The 16058-nt window shown below is 49.9% G+C and overlaps 9 protein-coding genes across 9 annotated transcripts; 5 read left to right on the forward strand and 4 right to left on the reverse strand.

Annotated features, from left to right (window-relative positions):
- Window positions 1-98: 98 nt before the first annotated feature.
- Window positions 99-992, reverse strand: N7516_000868 (oxidoreductase, short chain dehydrogenase/reductase family superfamily; the record flags this gene model as incomplete). The annotated part of the gene is made up of 3 exons (XM_057213590.1): window positions 99-165; window positions 219-315; window positions 398-992. 3 exons carry the CDS (start codon window positions 990-992, stop codon window positions 99-101), a joined length of 759 nt encoding a protein of 252 aa, XP_057075473.1.
- A 578-nt stretch (window positions 993-1570) lies between these two features.
- N7516_000869 (F-box protein) lies at window positions 1571-2919 on the forward strand (the record flags this gene model as incomplete). Its single annotated transcript, XM_057213591.1, has 3 exons — window positions 1571-1674; window positions 1728-2237; window positions 2295-2919. 3 exons carry the CDS (start codon window positions 1571-1573, stop codon window positions 2917-2919), a joined length of 1239 nt encoding a protein of 412 aa, XP_057075474.1.
- A 918-nt stretch (window positions 2920-3837) lies between these two features.
- N7516_000870 (ubiquitin-like protein HUB1) lies at window positions 3838-4510 on the reverse strand (the record flags this gene model as incomplete). Its single annotated transcript, XM_057213592.1, has 3 exons — window positions 3838-3859; window positions 3915-4053; window positions 4108-4510. 3 exons carry the CDS (start codon window positions 4508-4510, stop codon window positions 3838-3840), a joined length of 564 nt encoding a protein of 187 aa, XP_057075475.1.
- A 291-nt stretch (window positions 4511-4801) lies between these two features.
- N7516_000871 (PIG-H family GPI synthesis protein) lies at window positions 4802-5524 on the forward strand (the record flags this gene model as incomplete). Its single annotated transcript, XM_057213593.1, has 3 exons — window positions 4802-5135; window positions 5195-5397; window positions 5447-5524. 3 exons carry the CDS (start codon window positions 4802-4804, stop codon window positions 5522-5524), a joined length of 615 nt encoding a protein of 204 aa, XP_057075476.1.
- Window positions 5525-5626: 102 nt separating this feature from the next.
- Window positions 5627-7477, reverse strand: N7516_000872 (pseudouridine synthase DEG1; the record flags this gene model as incomplete). Its single annotated transcript, XM_057213594.1, has 1 exon — window positions 5627-7477. The coding sequence occupies one exon, from the start codon at window positions 7475-7477 to the stop codon at window positions 5627-5629; it is 1851 nt and encodes a 616-aa protein (XP_057075477.1).
- Window positions 7478-8123: 646 nt separating this feature from the next.
- N7516_000873 (uncharacterized protein) lies at window positions 8124-8966 on the forward strand (the record flags this gene model as incomplete). The annotated part of the gene is made up of 4 exons (XM_057213595.1): window positions 8124-8215; window positions 8313-8553; window positions 8618-8737; window positions 8802-8966. The coding sequence occupies 4 exons, from the start codon at window positions 8124-8126 to the stop codon at window positions 8964-8966; spliced, it is 618 nt and encodes a 205-aa protein (XP_057075478.1).
- A 763-nt stretch (window positions 8967-9729) lies between these two features.
- rps0 (40S ribosomal uS2 domain-containing protein) lies at window positions 9730-11045 on the reverse strand (the record flags this gene model as incomplete). The annotated part of the gene is made up of 2 exons (XM_057213596.1): window positions 9730-10597; window positions 10666-11045. The coding sequence occupies 2 exons, from the start codon at window positions 11043-11045 to the stop codon at window positions 9856-9858; spliced, it is 1122 nt and encodes a 373-aa protein (XP_057075479.1). The 3' UTR covers window positions 9730-9855.
- Window positions 11046-11183: 138 nt separating this feature from the next.
- N7516_000875 (mitochondrial 37S ribosomal protein uS15m) lies at window positions 11184-12154 on the forward strand (the record flags this gene model as incomplete). The annotated part of the gene is made up of 2 exons (XM_057213597.1): window positions 11184-11229; window positions 11298-12154. 2 exons carry the CDS (start codon window positions 11184-11186, stop codon window positions 12152-12154), a joined length of 903 nt encoding a protein of 300 aa, XP_057075480.1.
- Window positions 12155-13235: 1081 nt separating this feature from the next.
- Window positions 13236-15417, forward strand: N7516_000876 (uncharacterized protein; the record flags this gene model as incomplete). The annotated part of the gene is made up of 3 exons (XM_057213598.1): window positions 13236-13430; window positions 13484-14327; window positions 14384-15417. The coding sequence occupies 3 exons, from the start codon at window positions 13236-13238 to the stop codon at window positions 15415-15417; spliced, it is 2073 nt and encodes a 690-aa protein (XP_057075481.1).
- Between the last annotated feature and the right edge of the window lie 641 nt (window positions 15418-16058).

Here is a 16058-nt window from a genome sequence, read left to right on the forward strand (position 1 = left end):
TTAATTGAAACGGCTACTCTGAATTTGGTGTGCACTTGGTATCTGAGCAAGAAAACGATCCTTGTGGCTCTGGTAGCTCATATTCATCCTTTCACTCTCTACCACGGAAGTTGCAAAGGAGTCGGCAGGTTCTCCCCAAGAACAGCCTCTGCGGTGCCAATATCTCTGTCATGGATATATTAGTCTGGTTTCTGACAATAGACAATCAAATATCTTACCCTGGTCCTCCTGGGGCCCAGAATTCTCCAGTTTTGCTAAGATCGAACTCTTCAATGAAAGACGCAAGTGTTTTCGCTGCTTCATCCGGCGTCACGGCTGTTTTCAGAGAGATATCAGGTTAGGTCCAACACATTCCGAAGTTCACAAGGCCTGTAAGAGTAGTGCATTGGTCACTCACCTCCACCTGCATCCCAATACTTATCGAATCCAACACTCCTCGTCATCTCTGTCCGCATGAATCCAGGATGTACCAGACCAACTGCAATTCCCTGCGGCTTCAAGTCTAGACTCAAAAGCTTTCCGACCATATTCAAAGCAGCCTTACTAGCATGGTGGCCAAAGTTACCCCCACCTTCCTTCTCGTGGCGCAAAGTGATGCTGCCGCTCTCGCTGCTGATAAGGATCACCTTACTCCCCTGGTCCAACAACCCGGCTTTAACGAGATTGTGCACCACAAAGACGGGACCAATCGCAGAGGTTGTATACATTTGAACCTGCTTCTCCCAGTCTGGAGCATCGAATGTTTCAAAGCCAAAGTATCCGGCGGTGACGATGACTGTTGAGATCTTCTTAGATGGAAGCTTCGAAACAAGCTTTTGGCCCACATCTGGTTGGGAGATATCAATTCCTGTCAGCCAAGTGACTCCTGGGCTTGGCTCTGGGTTGGAGGATCTGGAGGTTGCAAACACATTGGTCGCTGGCTTTTTGGAGTACAGTGTCCGCAGAGAGGCACCCAGTCCTCGAGTGGCACCTAGAATGAGGATATTGGCCATTTTGTAAGTTGGAGTGATATGCTTGAAGATATGAATGTAGAGAGAAGTCTTTATATCTCCAGAGTTACCTTGGGCACGCCATTGATGTATGACGTAATTGCTACAGGGTCTATTTCGGACCACCTGGGCAGTTTGTTGCGGACAAGCCCTGGAGGTAGGTCTTACATTATTACATGTTTACTTCGTATAGTGATCATGCTCATATCAGATCATTGCCTACATTTAGCTGGACCTATGATCCTTCATATTCTTGGATGTTACTCTTGGAGATTTTGTCTAGTCTTTGATCCTGGTCGTATTCAACACGAGAGCCAAGCTTAGCATGTCTCACTAGAGACCAACATTTAAGCGCTTGGATGTTATAATGCTACTCCGTACTCCGTACTCGACCTCTCAATACATTCCGACCTCGAGATCGCAGGAGTGGACCTCGGGACCATCAATCGCTTAGTCATATGCTATTTATGGAGCCTAGCTAAGATCGCCCCCCTTCAGTCAACCTGTTTTATCTCCATGAGCCCCGGCAAAGTGCGCCTCTCGTTGGGAGCCAGTCAATTCATGTGTTGCAGGGCTCAAGAATGACTGGCTTTGCCAAATTGGCCCTCTCCGTTCAAAAAGTCCGGGCCGCGATCCACAACAGGAGAAAGGCGGGCGCCAAGGACCAGCGAGGATCGTCTGTGAGGTGGGTTGTTTTGCGACAATACGCGGAAATTCACTGGCTCACTTCTCTATCAGAAATTACCATGCAGATATTCCCCCTTCCTCGCCATGGGACCTTCCAGTCGAGATTCAAATCCGCATATTCGCATATTCCGCCATCACCGACTTCCATCCGCTGAGACTCGTCTGCAAGGCTTTTTACCAACTGCTCACCAGGAATGAGCATGAGATTGTCCGACAGTATCTCCGCTTGCGTCGCCACGGTACCCTTCCATCCCCAATCGACGATGATCGCACTTATACTCGAAACCCCGGCGACGATGTCGTGCTGTTATCGGACCTATTCCCACCGTCCAAAAGCGCCAGGGGCGGCCATCTCTATACCTTCAAATACTTGCATGGGCTGAGACGTAGGCAAACGCTCTGCTCAAGGCTCTGCTATTACCTGGCAGATCGAATCCTCGATCGATTTATCCAGACCGAACCGGTCGTCATGAAGGCCTCGTTTCCCGCAAAGGGGAACGAGCTCAATGCCCTTGTCAAACGTGGTATAGCAAGCATACGGTTCCACCTTGCACCACTCATGTAAGAACAACTGGGAATTACTTTACTCTAACAAGTAACTGACCTCTTCTCTACCAGGTACTATACACTCTATTTCCTCGAATCATATGCGTCCGCCCGACGCGAGCATACGAACATGCTCGTCCAAAAATACGAGGCGGGCCATCTACCTGTACCATTACCACTCGAGATACGCCAGAGGATGTACCGCGAACTACAAATCCGGATCCTCCGAAGCCCTCCCTTCACAAACACCGCGGCGTTGGTTGCGACACACCATTGTATGCACTTACTTGTTTCATACATACGCTACGCCATGTCTTTAGACGGACAAGCCGAGATTGACGACTCGTGGATCAGCTCGCTACTCACATTGGCGCCGTTTGTGCGGATCGTTGAGTTTTTCTCCGCTGAGATCGGGGACGGCGGGAGCCAGCGGACACAACGCAAGGACTTTATGTACAACTTCTATAATGACACGACGAAGTATGAAAAGGATCACATGAACTCGGTTGTTTTTGCGCGCGCATCTGCGCAAAACTTGCATAGTTCAGTGCAAGATATCTGGTTTTCTGCAGCGGCGGCTGAGTTGAGAGCCCGGCGAGCGATACCCCATGATGTAGAGCACGTCTGGATCTGGAATGGTGTTCCAATTGTTTTTGGGTGTCCGGATTGCCATCCCACGAGAGGATGGCAGGCATGATATGTTGATATGTTGAGTTTAAGCGTTTAGGTGTTGGAGGCGCCTGGCGTCTAGATTCTTATACTGGAGATATACTGGCGTTTGATAGATGAACATTTCAGCCAATTGCATCTGCATTCCATTTCATCCTTAAATTATTGGCTGGATCTGAGCAGCTAGAATGAAGCATACACAGAAACTTGTATAGTTATCCAGAATCCCAGCGATTATTAATGGCTTTGCCTTTAGCGTTAACTAATTTAGGGTCAGCAGTGATCTTTTGAATCTGTGATCCAAAGGATTCGAATCCCGCATGGCAACTGGCTACACATGGAAAAGAGCCGACTGTACCTACACTACAAATATTACAAAGATATATAAGAATTGAATCCATGTAAGATGATTCATATATCGTGATGCAGCCGTCCTACCGCCCCCATTTAACCCACACCTCCAGAGGTATGCTGTCTTTCATCGTCACTCGTGAAACTGCTAGCGACAAACGGGATAATTCAAACAGCCTATAAAATACCGATAGTTCGCCAGAGGGAAATTCGTGATCAGAGTTCTATATCTTCGTAATAGCATACCAATATCCATCCCGCCTTAAATAGTTTCTACGAAGTCTTTCATAGTTATTACGACTCGCTAGTGAAAAATCGAGGAAGAGGTTCATAACTGAGTCATAAAAGCCGACACGAGAATATCGTGATGGCTGGGGTCTTCCTACCCTTAGACAGAAGAGGGCGTAGTAAGCCAGTATCAATGCCCAGGTGCTGGCGGCTAGCTGGCGGAGTTCATGGTCGTTACGGTAGCCACAAATATCCTCCGACAAATTGACCTGTCCATCCGGGTGGAATATTTGAAACAGATCTCAAGGAATTTACCTGAGTAAAGTTGGGCTGGCAAGATGGCTAAGGCTGTAGCTCCGGGAATCCGTCATTCGCCCGTTCCAACCTCCCTGTAATAGAGTTAGTATCCCAGTCCCAGTATCCAAATGCGGGGTTAAGGCTCACAAGTCAAGTTGAACTCCATTACTGACTCCATAATCCTCCAGTGTAAGTTGATCTTTGAAAGGGCGCTCGCCTTGGCGTTTGAGAAGGATTTCGTGGGGTTCACGACCGATTCTAGCTGCCACTTGGGCTTTGAATAGCTCTGCGTAAAATGTTAGCACACTGGTGGCAATCAACAATAAGAAGCAAGACATACTGATCGGATCTGACGCAAGACAGGGGATCGCGGCTTTGGTTCCCAGACGATCATTGACATGGACCACAATCATAGGTTCTGAGGATTGCGGAGCGACGGGCCTTTTCTTTTCTTTCTTCACTTTCCTTTCCGGGTCTTCGCGCGGCGCATCTCGATCGTCACGTTGCTGAGCCCGGTTTCGGTCACCCTCTCTTGGTCTATCTCCATAGCGGTCGCCCTCTCGGTCACGTCGTGGTGATCGTGGTCGGTCTCGGTATCCTCGTTCTAATCTGCGATCATCGCCGCGGGAATCGTCAGTGCGGCTTTTGTCCTTCCACCGAAAGCCTCCGGTCGTCTTTCTGGGGCGCTCCCTATCTGGGTTTTCTCTCGCACGGGGAGACCTGCTTCGTGATCGGTCGGCCATGACTGTGGATGGAGGAAAGATGGCGTTGCGTGGGTGCCTGATAAGCCCAGATGTAATCCAAATGAAGCTGTGAGCCACGTGATGATATGCAGTTGACAGTGGAGTAAGCTAGTCCAAAATAGGATTGGTGTGTTTGTCCACATCAGGAGCTCCTCTCCTGTCTAAAGTACGTTTGAATCTCTCCGCACTTTTGATCTACCTCTAGAATAGGCAGGCTGCAATGCAAATTGTCAATTGACTCTGGCATTTTTGCTTTTTTAAAAAACATTATCTGACTCATCCATACTCAAAATGCCAGGCCGACTAGAAGTTCAACGTCCCTCTCCGACGACCGTCTCCTTCACGGTATCGAATGCACCGCAGCGGTCGAGTTCCCCCGCAAAAATTCTATTCAGTCTCCAAGTACTGCTGCGTGCGGTTTTGTTTTTTTGTGTGATCGGTGTCGGTATTGCGCGCGTCCGGAATTTCTTCTTCCAAGAAGATGGGAGGGTGATAAGCTGGCCAGCTGTGTGGTCAAGCCCACTCGGATCCAAACTGTGTCGCTTGGTGGATTCATACAACCCCCTAGCAATTGCTGTGGTTAGTGCGTTGGTAATATACGGTGTTTTCAGAAGAGGTTATATCGGTATGTTAAGAAGGAAGGGTTGGCTTTATTAGATCTGTGCATGGCTGATTGTCCGACAGAGGAATCGCTCTTGGTTATTCGAGGCTTCGGAATCCAGACCTCAACATCGTCCTCGACATATCTTTCAACTGCCTCAACGAGGTTCATTCCTACAACGCAAATCCAGGACATTGTGATTCACGAAGCCTTCAAGGGCTTCGAAGTCCGCTTCTATTTAGCTGTCATCGTTGAAGGCGAGCTTGATGCCCTGGTGGTCTTCCCGGTATGTGATATCCTCAGCGTTATTTACTCAAGGCTAACTTTGTGACCAGCATATGTTGCCTAAGCGAGAGATCTTAGAGCAGGTTTGGAGAGGTTCTCGGCGGTGTCTTTACGACGCGAAGTCATGATATACCCACAGCCTCTGTCTCAAGAATTTTTTGTTTGTGCAAAAGCCTATATTGCTTAAACCCGAGGTTCAATGCTCTATCAGCAAGTATATACAACGTGGCTCATTCCAGTGCCGCCCTTGCAGCCGCAGTATTTGCTAGTCTTCGCTGCTTTGTGAGAAGTCCTTTGGCATTTTGGACTTCCACGGTCTGCATCTTGGTCTTCTCATCGACAGGGGTATATTTCCCACCAACAATAGTATCATTTCCACCATACCAGATCTTGGCACCTCTGCTTGATCTCTTGGAATACACCGCGTTTTGCCATTGGCTGTCGACGTCTTCCACGCTCCGGTTACCCTGGCTGACGGTCAAGTCTAGCAAAGCACCAGCCAGAATCTCATCTATCTTGCGCTTTCTCCAGACGGCCCACAAACTTTCAACGGTGCCCCGCATCCCAAACTTACAATCACCTTTGGCGCTTCCCCTGCCGTTTGCAGGGCTATCACCAGCATAGACCCAGTTCAAGGAATCCTGGCGACTGCCAGACTCTATGTCGGGGAAAATGCAGTCCCAAAGGACCAGCGGAGCATCATCAGCCATCGCATAGGTCGGCTTTCGCGGGTTCTTGGCAATGTCCAGCAGTTCAGGGACGATAGATGGGGACTCGAGTCCTTGTCCGACTAGGAACAGAATTGCAACCATGTGTCGCACCTGGTGCCACAAGAACGCAGAACCGTGAAGGTTGAACGTGTAAACCTGAGGGACACTTTGAGAAACCGTGTCTGGAGTCACCAAATCCCGTTCGGGTACACAACCCTCTTTGGCCTGGAATCCAGGTTGGCCAATAAAGCCCACGGGGTTGACCTTGGGATTAACGGCTTCGATACTAGAGTGGTGGATAATGCGTTCGAAATTATCAATCTGCTTGTTGGTGTCCAACTTGCAGAAATTCCGGAAATCATGCAGACCTTCGAAATGCTTAGCTGCCTCGCGCATAGCTTCAATGTCGAGCCAGCCCTCACGGAACTCAGAACGCGGGCCTGTACCGTTCTGTGCACGGTTCTGGAACCCAATGGACCCAGGAGTTGGAGAGAAGGCGGGGTTGGTGAAGAAGTACTTGTATCGACGTTCACGGCAGGAGAAGCGGGCATCGAAACCAGGCGGCGGGTTAGGACACCACGCCAGAACCCTGATGTCTTCCGGAAGCACCCTGTTTAGAACATTGATATAGTTCATCTCATCGGCCACATCATCCCACTCCTTTTCAGTAGATCCCGAGTCAACGAGCATCGCATCCTCGCCCTCGGCGGGGGGCTTGGGCATGGGTCGTTGACTGCGGACCCGCAGTCCAATAACCTGCCCAAAAGCGCTCACGCCCTTATCCGTACGACCTGCTTTAGAGTAATCGCATCCATCCCAGTAAAGGTGGTAGGGGCGCATAGGGACGCGCTCCTTGATGTCGGTTGGCTCCATATCAGAGGTAGTCTCGGGGAAGATGAGGCGTGTACGTTTCAAAGCCTTCCACAGAATCTCTTCGACGGTAGGCAGAGCCGTAGTATTGCCATTTGTATGTTCGAGCCCATTGTATGCCTGTCCCAGATATGCGAACTTGAGCGCAATGAACCGCGTCGAGTATTTGGAGGGGTCGAAACTGCGATCGGGTTTTGGAGGTTTCGGGGTTTTGACAAACCGCGTCGGCGCAGGCACTGGTGTGGTGTCACTATCTGGAGGAGAGTGTGGTCGCTTCTTAGAAGGATTGAAGGTCTCGGGGAGAGGGATTGCAGGTTCCTGGACGTCGGTGGGGATTGGCGCAGAAGAAGAGCGGGGGGCCTGCGACGGCTCTTCAGTCGGCGCTGTGAATTCTGTTGTCTGGGAGTGAAGCTGTCGCTCTAACTCTGTTATGCGCGCTATCAGGCTGGAGTTACTCCAGGCCGAGTAGTCGGGTTGGTCCTTGATGTTGGTGTCCGCCATATTTTGGGGTGTGAGAGTGCGTGATTGGCACAGGCTCCGGGTTTGCCTGAGGACTTGTTCGAGATTACAACTCAGTGGAAAGAGCCTGGCAGACCGTTTCCACATACCACGTCAAGCGACCGAGATTGAGATTGGAGAGGTGTGGACATTCAACCGGCGGGACACGAAATTGAAAAAGTTCCCCGGAGGCGCTGTTTGGTGTATTTTTGAATTTAACCGGTGTATGGTAGTGTAATTACATCCAGTCTATAACCACAACTATGGGTATTTATTGTATAGTGTTGTACTATCATGATTTCACTGGAAATAATTTACTGCGGTGTCCTTTTTGCATAGCAATTTAGTCAATATAGAATTTAATAAGTATAGTTAGGTCGTAGAAATGTCATGAAGTTTAGGGATATAGAAACAATATATATATCGACAACCGCACTGGATTTGCCAAGCCTCGAACCTCAACTCCCAAGTTCATCGCCTCTTTAACCTAAAACACACCTACTGTTCTTTGAAATGAGATTGTGGTGAAATTATTATAGATTATCAGAGACAAGTTTCTGCAATATAACCGTTGATTGACCAACCGAAGGGTACAAGTTGATCAATACCTGGACAGTTGCACATAAATAAAATCAACGGCCACGCCAGCATGGCTGAGGCAGATCCTCACCCGGACAGTAACAACTCAGTTTCTTTACTTCTACTCGGGGATGCAGGATGTGGGAAATCAACATTCTTAGCGTGAGTACCTGGTCGTCCCACGAACCGTGGCCCTGAACCCCAGTTATCTGCAGTCTTCCAAACGATCTATATATAGGGACATGCTAATATCATCCAGTCGCTTGAAGAGTGGAAGACCGTCCCCATCAGGGCCATCTGATAATGAACCGAATACTCTTGAACTATTACGAGATGGTGATCAACCCTTCATTTACGACATCCGGTTCTCAAAAAAGACATTCACTCTAGAACTTTACGACACATCTAACCCAAACCAGCATTGGACAGGCCTTCGACCTGATGTGGTTGTTTTAGCCTTTGATATCTCCAATCGAGACACACTTGCTGGACTAAAAGAGGTAATTCTCACATATTATTCGGAGTAAGTGTGAATTCGTGCTGAAACCCAATGTTTTTGCCTAGTGGCGAAATGACATTACTCGTTACTTCCAGTACGGCCATGGCGAGCGCCTTCCAGTGATGATGATAGGCCTGAAAAGGGACCTACGGAGAGAAGGCGAGGGAATCATCTACCCACAAGAGGTGAGTGACTATAAACTGGAGCCTCGCACCTTGAATTGCCTCATTGATTAACTGGATTCTCTAGGGCTATCGTATTGCGCAGGAACTTCGTTGCGATAGATACGCTGAGTGCTCGGCTATCACAGGCGAGCTGCTCGCAGAGACGTTTGAAGATCTCGCGAGACTGGCGGCAATGACGACAACTGAAAAAGGTGGCCAGTCTGAGGGCACTTCCTGTGTTATACTTTGATTCATTTGTCAATGTTCTATCTTGTTTCCCATACCCAGATATGTATAAACCAGTCGTGTGAGGAACATGTCCATGCTTTAATTTAGTTCAGCGATCAATTGATAGACATTTGAGGCTTTGGTAACTGACCGGTCAAAGGTGAAACTGCATTGCTAGGATATAAATAACCTAGTTGATAGGGGAGCCTAACATTAAACCAGGCGGCACCTTGCAAACATAGTGATCCTACACCAAAGGGAACTCTAACCTTTCAAGGTCATTAAAGGCATTGTACCCTGGGTACCATACACATATTTGATAACACAACCAAGTCTACAGCAAGGCACATACATACACTACAAAACCTACTGGATATTATACCAAGCACAACCTTTTCAGATTACTAGAAAAACACACAGGGAGAAACCAAGGTAACGATTAAGTCCACCTTGTGAATTGACAGCACAGGGCTTTCCCCCAGAAGCTTCGTAGATAAAAGCAACTGGATCTCTTTCCCTCATAAGCGCCAGTCAATGATTGGCATGGCAATTCCTCCCCGATGCAAAAAAAAAATGGAAATAAAAAAGTGCTGGTAAGATGAGACCACTGAGGCAAAAGATTGAAAGGTTCCCGGTGAAAGCTCGTTTTCTTCTGCTGTTTTTCAGTTTCTTTTGGTTTTTTGAGAATTGCACACAGGGACTAGGATAGACATGTCAAGGGAATTTGCGGGAGATTGTAACCCATTTGTGGTGAATGGATTAGATGGTGTATAAGAGAAAACAAGAGCATTTCTTCGATTCCTGTGCCTCGAGGGACCCAAAAATCGTCACAATCATCCCGGATCACCAAACTTTTTATTGAGATCAAACCTCCTCCCTCTCAACGACTATCCTCGTCACCGCGAAGCAATTTACCACTTGGCCTCACCAGCGGCGGGAGCAGCCTCAGCCCAGTCGCCGGTGGGGGCAGCGGAGCTGGCAGCCCAGTCAGCACCCTCGGCATCCCAGCTGGTGGCACCGGCAGTAGCGGTGGCAGCGGAGGCAGCAGCGAAGGCAGTGCCGGGGTTACCAGCGCCGGGGGCGGAGGCATCCCAGTTCTCACCAGCGAAGCCGGACTCGACGGCACCAGCACCGATCTCCTCAGCACCGGCGACCTTGGTCTCATCAGCAATCTCCTTGTTCTCCTCGGCCTCGGGGTCGCGGTAGAAGTAGAGATCGACAACGGTGTCCCACTCGGTCTCGCGGGTAGCGAGGGTACCGCGGAGACGGAGGACCTCACGGGCGAGCATCCACCAGACGAGACCGATGGCGTGACGACCCTTGTTGTTGGTGGGGATGGCAACATCGACGAAGTCGGTGGGGGAGTCAGTGTCGCAAAGGGCAATGACGGGGATGTTGACGTAAGAGGCCTCCTTGATGGCCTGGGCATCAGTGCGAGGGTCGGTCACGATGATGAGACGGGGCTCCTTGAAAGAGCGGGTGATGTAGTTGGTGAAGTTACCGGGGGTGAAACGACCGGCAATGGCGGTGGCACCGGTGTGGGAGGCGAACTTCAGGACAGCACGCTGGCCGTAGGGACGAGCGGAGATGACACAGACATCGGCGGGGTTGTCGATGGCGGCGATGATACGGGCAGCCAGGACGATCTTCTCCCTATTTCAATGAAACATATATATTAGACACTATACTACAGTCAGAAGTCGTTTTGCGTTCGCGCATACCAGGTCTTGCCAATGTTCAGGACGTTGACACCGTCGGCGCGGAGCTTCCAGAGGTAGGGCTCCATGTGCACCTGAAGGTTCTTGGAACCAAGGTGGCACTGAGCGGCAAGGAGCATCTCAATGTCCTGCGCGGTAGGGTTGAAAACCGGGGGAGCTGGGAAGGGGCCATGTTGGGCGATTGATGGATTGATGAGTTGGAGGATCAATCGTCTGGCTCTTGTCGTGGTGATGGAGGGAAAAAGATCAAAGCCAAGCCGCAAAATTGTTGCACTCTCGCGATTCGGGAGAATTTCGCTTGCGTGCGCTAGGGCTAGGGCTCCAGAGTCCGCTGGGGTATTGGTTATGTAATACCGATCTTGGCTCTCCTTCCACGTGATCATCGGTGCCTGGGGCAGATAATACCCTGACTAGGATTAGCGTAGTTGGACCTCCGGCCGCAAGATTTCCCGTCGAAAGGTCCTTGGAAAAGAGAAGTTGATTGTTACAATACAGTGATCTACTCGCCAGCTACGCCCACCATGCCTCCGCGCATTTCAGTTCAGTCCTCTTTGAACGCATTGACTGGTATGCTAGTCTCGACATCAGTCAAGTCAAATGTTCAATCACCTGGGTGCTAACCAAGACTCGCATAGGATCAACCTACGGATCTAGCCCGTTGTCCAATTCGATCAACACTTCTATCAGAGCTGCGTCCAGCAAGGTTCAAATCCGGAGGAAGCATGACCCATTCCTGATGGCCCAGGCGCGCCAGCGCAAGGCAGCCAATGTCTCCCGCCAGAAAGTCCTCGCGGAGGAACGGGAATCCTCGGTCGGGGACCCTGTTAAGAGTCAGCCGACACCATTTATCCTAGAGATGACAGCAATCCAATCCAACTCGCACATCCCGTCATCTTTGTCTGAGGATCTCAACTACTACTTGAAGTCGAACGAGCTGGATGCCGCCCTCGACTTCTCCAAGGATTTAACAGCACCGCTTAAAAGTCCCGATCGCAACACAGCCGATCCTCAAGCCGAGAAGGAGGCAGTGAATTTGCATAACCAAGAGCATAAGAATGCTCAGGAAGCAATCAACCGGATTGTCAACCTCAACAATGGAAACACCAAGGACCGCGTGCGCCTTAACATTACAAAGTGTATCGAAACATTCGGGCGACACTACACAGACTCAAATCTCCCACCAAAGCCTTCGGCTATGGCCCATGAATCGGCCCCTGTTCATCCGGAACGCGCGCCACGTGTTGGACCCGATACCGGCTCTGCGGAGGTGCAAGCTGCGATCTTGACCGTGAAAATCATGAACCTCTCCCGACACCTCGAGACTGCCAACAAGGACAAACACAACAAGCGCAACATGCAACTATTAGTCCACAAGCGCCAGAAGCTGCTGCAATATGTCCGCAAGAAGGAACGCGGAGGTCCCCGGTGGCAGAACCTGATGGGGACATTGGGATTGTCCGACGCTGCGTGGAAGGGAGAGATTGCCCTATGAAGGGCATTGTTTTAATAAGAGATCTTTTGTATCTCTACACTATTCTCTTCTTTTGTGATTGGCTGACTTTGAAAAAAGTATCAGCGTCTTACCTTGTATCATCTATCTAGGAGCTAGCGAGGGGTACTTGTTGGTCTATGTCTCTATTTCCATGTTTCATTCGCAGAGCATCTGTACAAATAGCATTGTTTCTTTTCCCAGATCTATCTTCACGCTAAAACAACTTCAAGTAACCAACTCGTTATTAAAGTATAAGTTCTGGAATTTTAGTCAGTTTCGCCTAAATGATCTTCAGTATTTTTCAGGCACTCGAGAGCAATCTCTCCATCAGACATTGGCTTCAGGCACATGTATGAAAGCTTTAATCGCTAGATTATGATGATCATATGGAGTAGTAGATACTTTGACAACATCAATGAGCAATGGATTATATCTTAAGAGGAGTGGACTATGGAGTATGCGGGGGACGATATAAGAAGAGACAAGGCTGCTTCATGTGTCAATTGAGAATTAACTAGAAATATGATACTCCATATAGAAAGTTGAGTTCAAAATAGCCCATAGAAAGAAAATCGCCGTGATATCAGACAATAGGGACAATAATTGGAACAATAGTCAATGGGTGTCCCTTGCGACAGCTTCTATAGATCTATCGTCACGTATCACACCGCCCTTGGATTAAATAATTCTGCCGGGTCGCGCCTTCCGATTTTGAAAAAAAGTGACATGGTTTGGCCCAAAAGGCGCTCCTTCCCTTTTGATCGGTTAGTCGTAGTCGCGTCTAGCAACTGTTGTTGTTTACATCTCCCCCTCTTCTCCCTCTCTTCTTCTCTTCTTCTCTTCTTCTCCCCATCACTCACAACATTACTATCCAAAGCCTTTGGATATAGTACAGCTATTGCCAGAGTCTTTGTGATCGACTCTACCAAAGCGATTAACTAGTTAGTATCTACATATGTTACCTATGAATCCTTGAGACATCTCTGACTGATCCATTACATTTCAATCAGACTTCTTTCACCTGCCCCTCATCACCCCCTCGCCACCATCCCCTCCTCCTCATCTTGCGCGTTTCGCCAAGATGAGACTGCGGTCGAACCACGTTCTTCCGCCAATCTCGGAGTACGTCCCACGCCGCCGGCGCACGACGCGGAGTGCGTCGGCGGCTGGGACGGACGCGGCATCCGAGACAGCCACCACTGTGCCAGAGGCACAGTCCGCTGGAAAGAGGCCCGCTCCAAAGCGGAAGCCAGCTAAGAAAGCTGGCCGCAAGAAGGTCAGTTCAGAAACCAGATGTCACAATAGTTCATACCTAACTCATTTTTCTAGAAGGCTGCCGCCGCTCCCAAATCGGAGCCTGATGCCGCCGAAGCCGCCGGGGTTCAGGAAGACCCCGTTACACTCATTCCGTCGGTGGAGCAACCAGACACCCGTACGTTGCCCCCCAAGCTCCCCCAAGACCCCCCGGCCCCCCCGCGCATGTTCAGAAGACGAATCATTACGGCCTTCATATGGGGAAGTGCCAGCGAACTCCTGAAAAGGGAGCCTGAGCCAACTCCTTCTCCTCCGCAAACCCCCGTCACTCACTATGCCTGGCCGCCTGGAAGAGTCTATGATAAGCTTCGTCGAATCCCCTGGTCACTCCCCTGGTCCCCGCCAGCTCCCTGGAAAGGCTGGCCTCGCAGACTCCCTATGTTTAATACCCCGGATGAATCCCTACTGATCCCCACGGAAGAGCCCAGCAGGAAACGGAACCGATCGTCCGAAGTCGATCCTTCGCCGTCGAAACGTCACAAGTTGACACTTCAAACTCCACCCGCCTTCGAAAACCGACCTCGTGGCGGCTCTCGCAGAACGTATGCGGATCGCGCGCGACGACGCGAAGCTGAAAGGAATGGACGAATCGATAGCACCATTTACCGTGTCCCCGAGCTTTTGGCTCAGCAGGGCGAAGATGCGAGATCTGGCAATTCGACCCCTCTGGCCTCTCACGCAAATGAAGAGACCGTGCCCCGTGGTAATCGCATTGCTCCACTCTCTTCATTGCCTTCCGCACTTCCACCAAATGAGAATCAGAATCAAAACCGGACTGGTTGGGGACAATGGTTCTTCAACTCAGTGACTGGTCTTTGGAGACGAGGCAATGTGCCCCAAACTGCAGAGGTCCCACAAGGTAGGTGCCCCTTATATCATTGTATATAACTCTAGTGGCTAACATGGTGATTCTAGTAGCTGAACCTCAACGTCCAATGGGAAATGAATCTTCTGCTTCCGTCACAACACCCTCCTCGGCTCCCCCTTCCTCTTCCGTTATGCCACCAAGAAATTTCCAATCTCCCACCCCCCGCCCACGTGCTACAGGGCAAAACTCGCGTCTGACAGCCAGTGCACGTGCTCCACGGGTTGGCCAAAGAAGGAAATATGACTATGATCTGTACCCACGAGGTTTCGACCAAGCACTGCTTGAGCGCATGCGTGTCGGGGAGTCGGATATTGCGGGCCTCGACGTTCCAAATTCAGAAGAAGAACTTCGTGCGATCTGCGAGAGAGAATCGAAGAAGCGCAAGCGAGAACCCTCACCAGATGTCATTCCCCACCCTCCAGGATGTAGTTATGGGTTTGACCCAGCTTACTTCGAGATCACAGAGGACGATTTGAACTTGCCCACAGGAAAGCAGGGTCCCCAAGATACTATGGCCGAACAAGTTATACCCGGTGATGCACCAGAAGAGGAGGATGTCTCCGAGCCTGTCCGTGGAGATACCACGACCAAACGACCTGCACCCAGCGATGCACCGGAAGAGAAGCATGTCTCCAAACGTGTTCGCTCTGACAATACCCGCCTGGAAAACTTCAATGACCAGGGCGCATCTCAGCCCATCGAAGATCTCGGCGACGAACTCCGCAAGGCCCGTCAGCACGCAGAGCAGTACAAGCCGAAGACCCCCAGTCGTCTTCGAGCGGCCCATCGCTTCTCGGGCACCTATGACTCTTTGATTGATGAGGACGTCCTCCGTCGCCGCAAGATGAGAAAAACCTCCCTAGCCACAGCATGCCCTACCGGTGACCTGAGCCAAACCATCTGGCCAGAGACTGAAACTTGGATTGAGTGCTTGAATTTCAGCGATCCTAAGCTTCCCAAGTATCTACCGCGCGCACGGCCCTTGACTTTCGGCGGCCGATACCCCAACAATCTGGCATACATTGACGAGCAACATGGGGTCTTCACGGGCCGGCTCGCTGGTTGGCGGGACGCTGAGTAGAAAATAAAAAGAGACCTCACTGGCCACGGCATGCCACCTACCGACTGTCTGAACCATATCATCTGGCCAGTGACTGGATCTTGGGTTGAGCTTTGACTTGACCTCTTCTGAATTACCGAAATACACTCCGACATTGAACTCAAATACCTTTCGAGGTACCTTCTGAACAGGTACCTTCTCAACTATCTGAAAAAAGAAGGGAAAAATTTTTGAAAAAAAAAAAAAAAAGAAAAGAATGGAATTACACGGTTTCCTTGGCGCGCCTTCTGTGCTTGGGTCAAGTGTTGAGACCTTAATTCTGTTCTTTTCGATGTGACATCCTTAGGACCACTTTGGATCCCCTGAGGGATCGATCCAGGCTTGGGCCTAGGAGAGTGTCCTTTTTGAGCCTTCCGCCATTTGGTTTAGTTGTTTCTTACGATTTGGTTTCGTTTTTTTTTGCGATTTGGTTTCGTTGTCTCTTGCGACTTGGTTGAGTTGCTTCTTGCCATTTGGTTTAGTTGTTTCTTGCCATTTGGTTTGTTTTTTGCTTGCTTTTTTTTTTTTTGGTCGCTCTTTAGCGCATTGTCATGAGTGAACATTAGCGGTTGTTAGGTTATTTGAATGGAATCCTTAGTTTCCACACGCCAACAGATGGTAGA

Source organism: Penicillium verrucosum, assembly GCF_028828655.1.
Source record: "Penicillium verrucosum strain IBT 35672 chromosome Unknown utg000001l_segment0_segment0, whole genome shotgun sequence".
NCBI classification, from domain to species: Eukaryota; Fungi; Ascomycota; class Eurotiomycetes; order Eurotiales; family Aspergillaceae; genus Penicillium; species Penicillium verrucosum.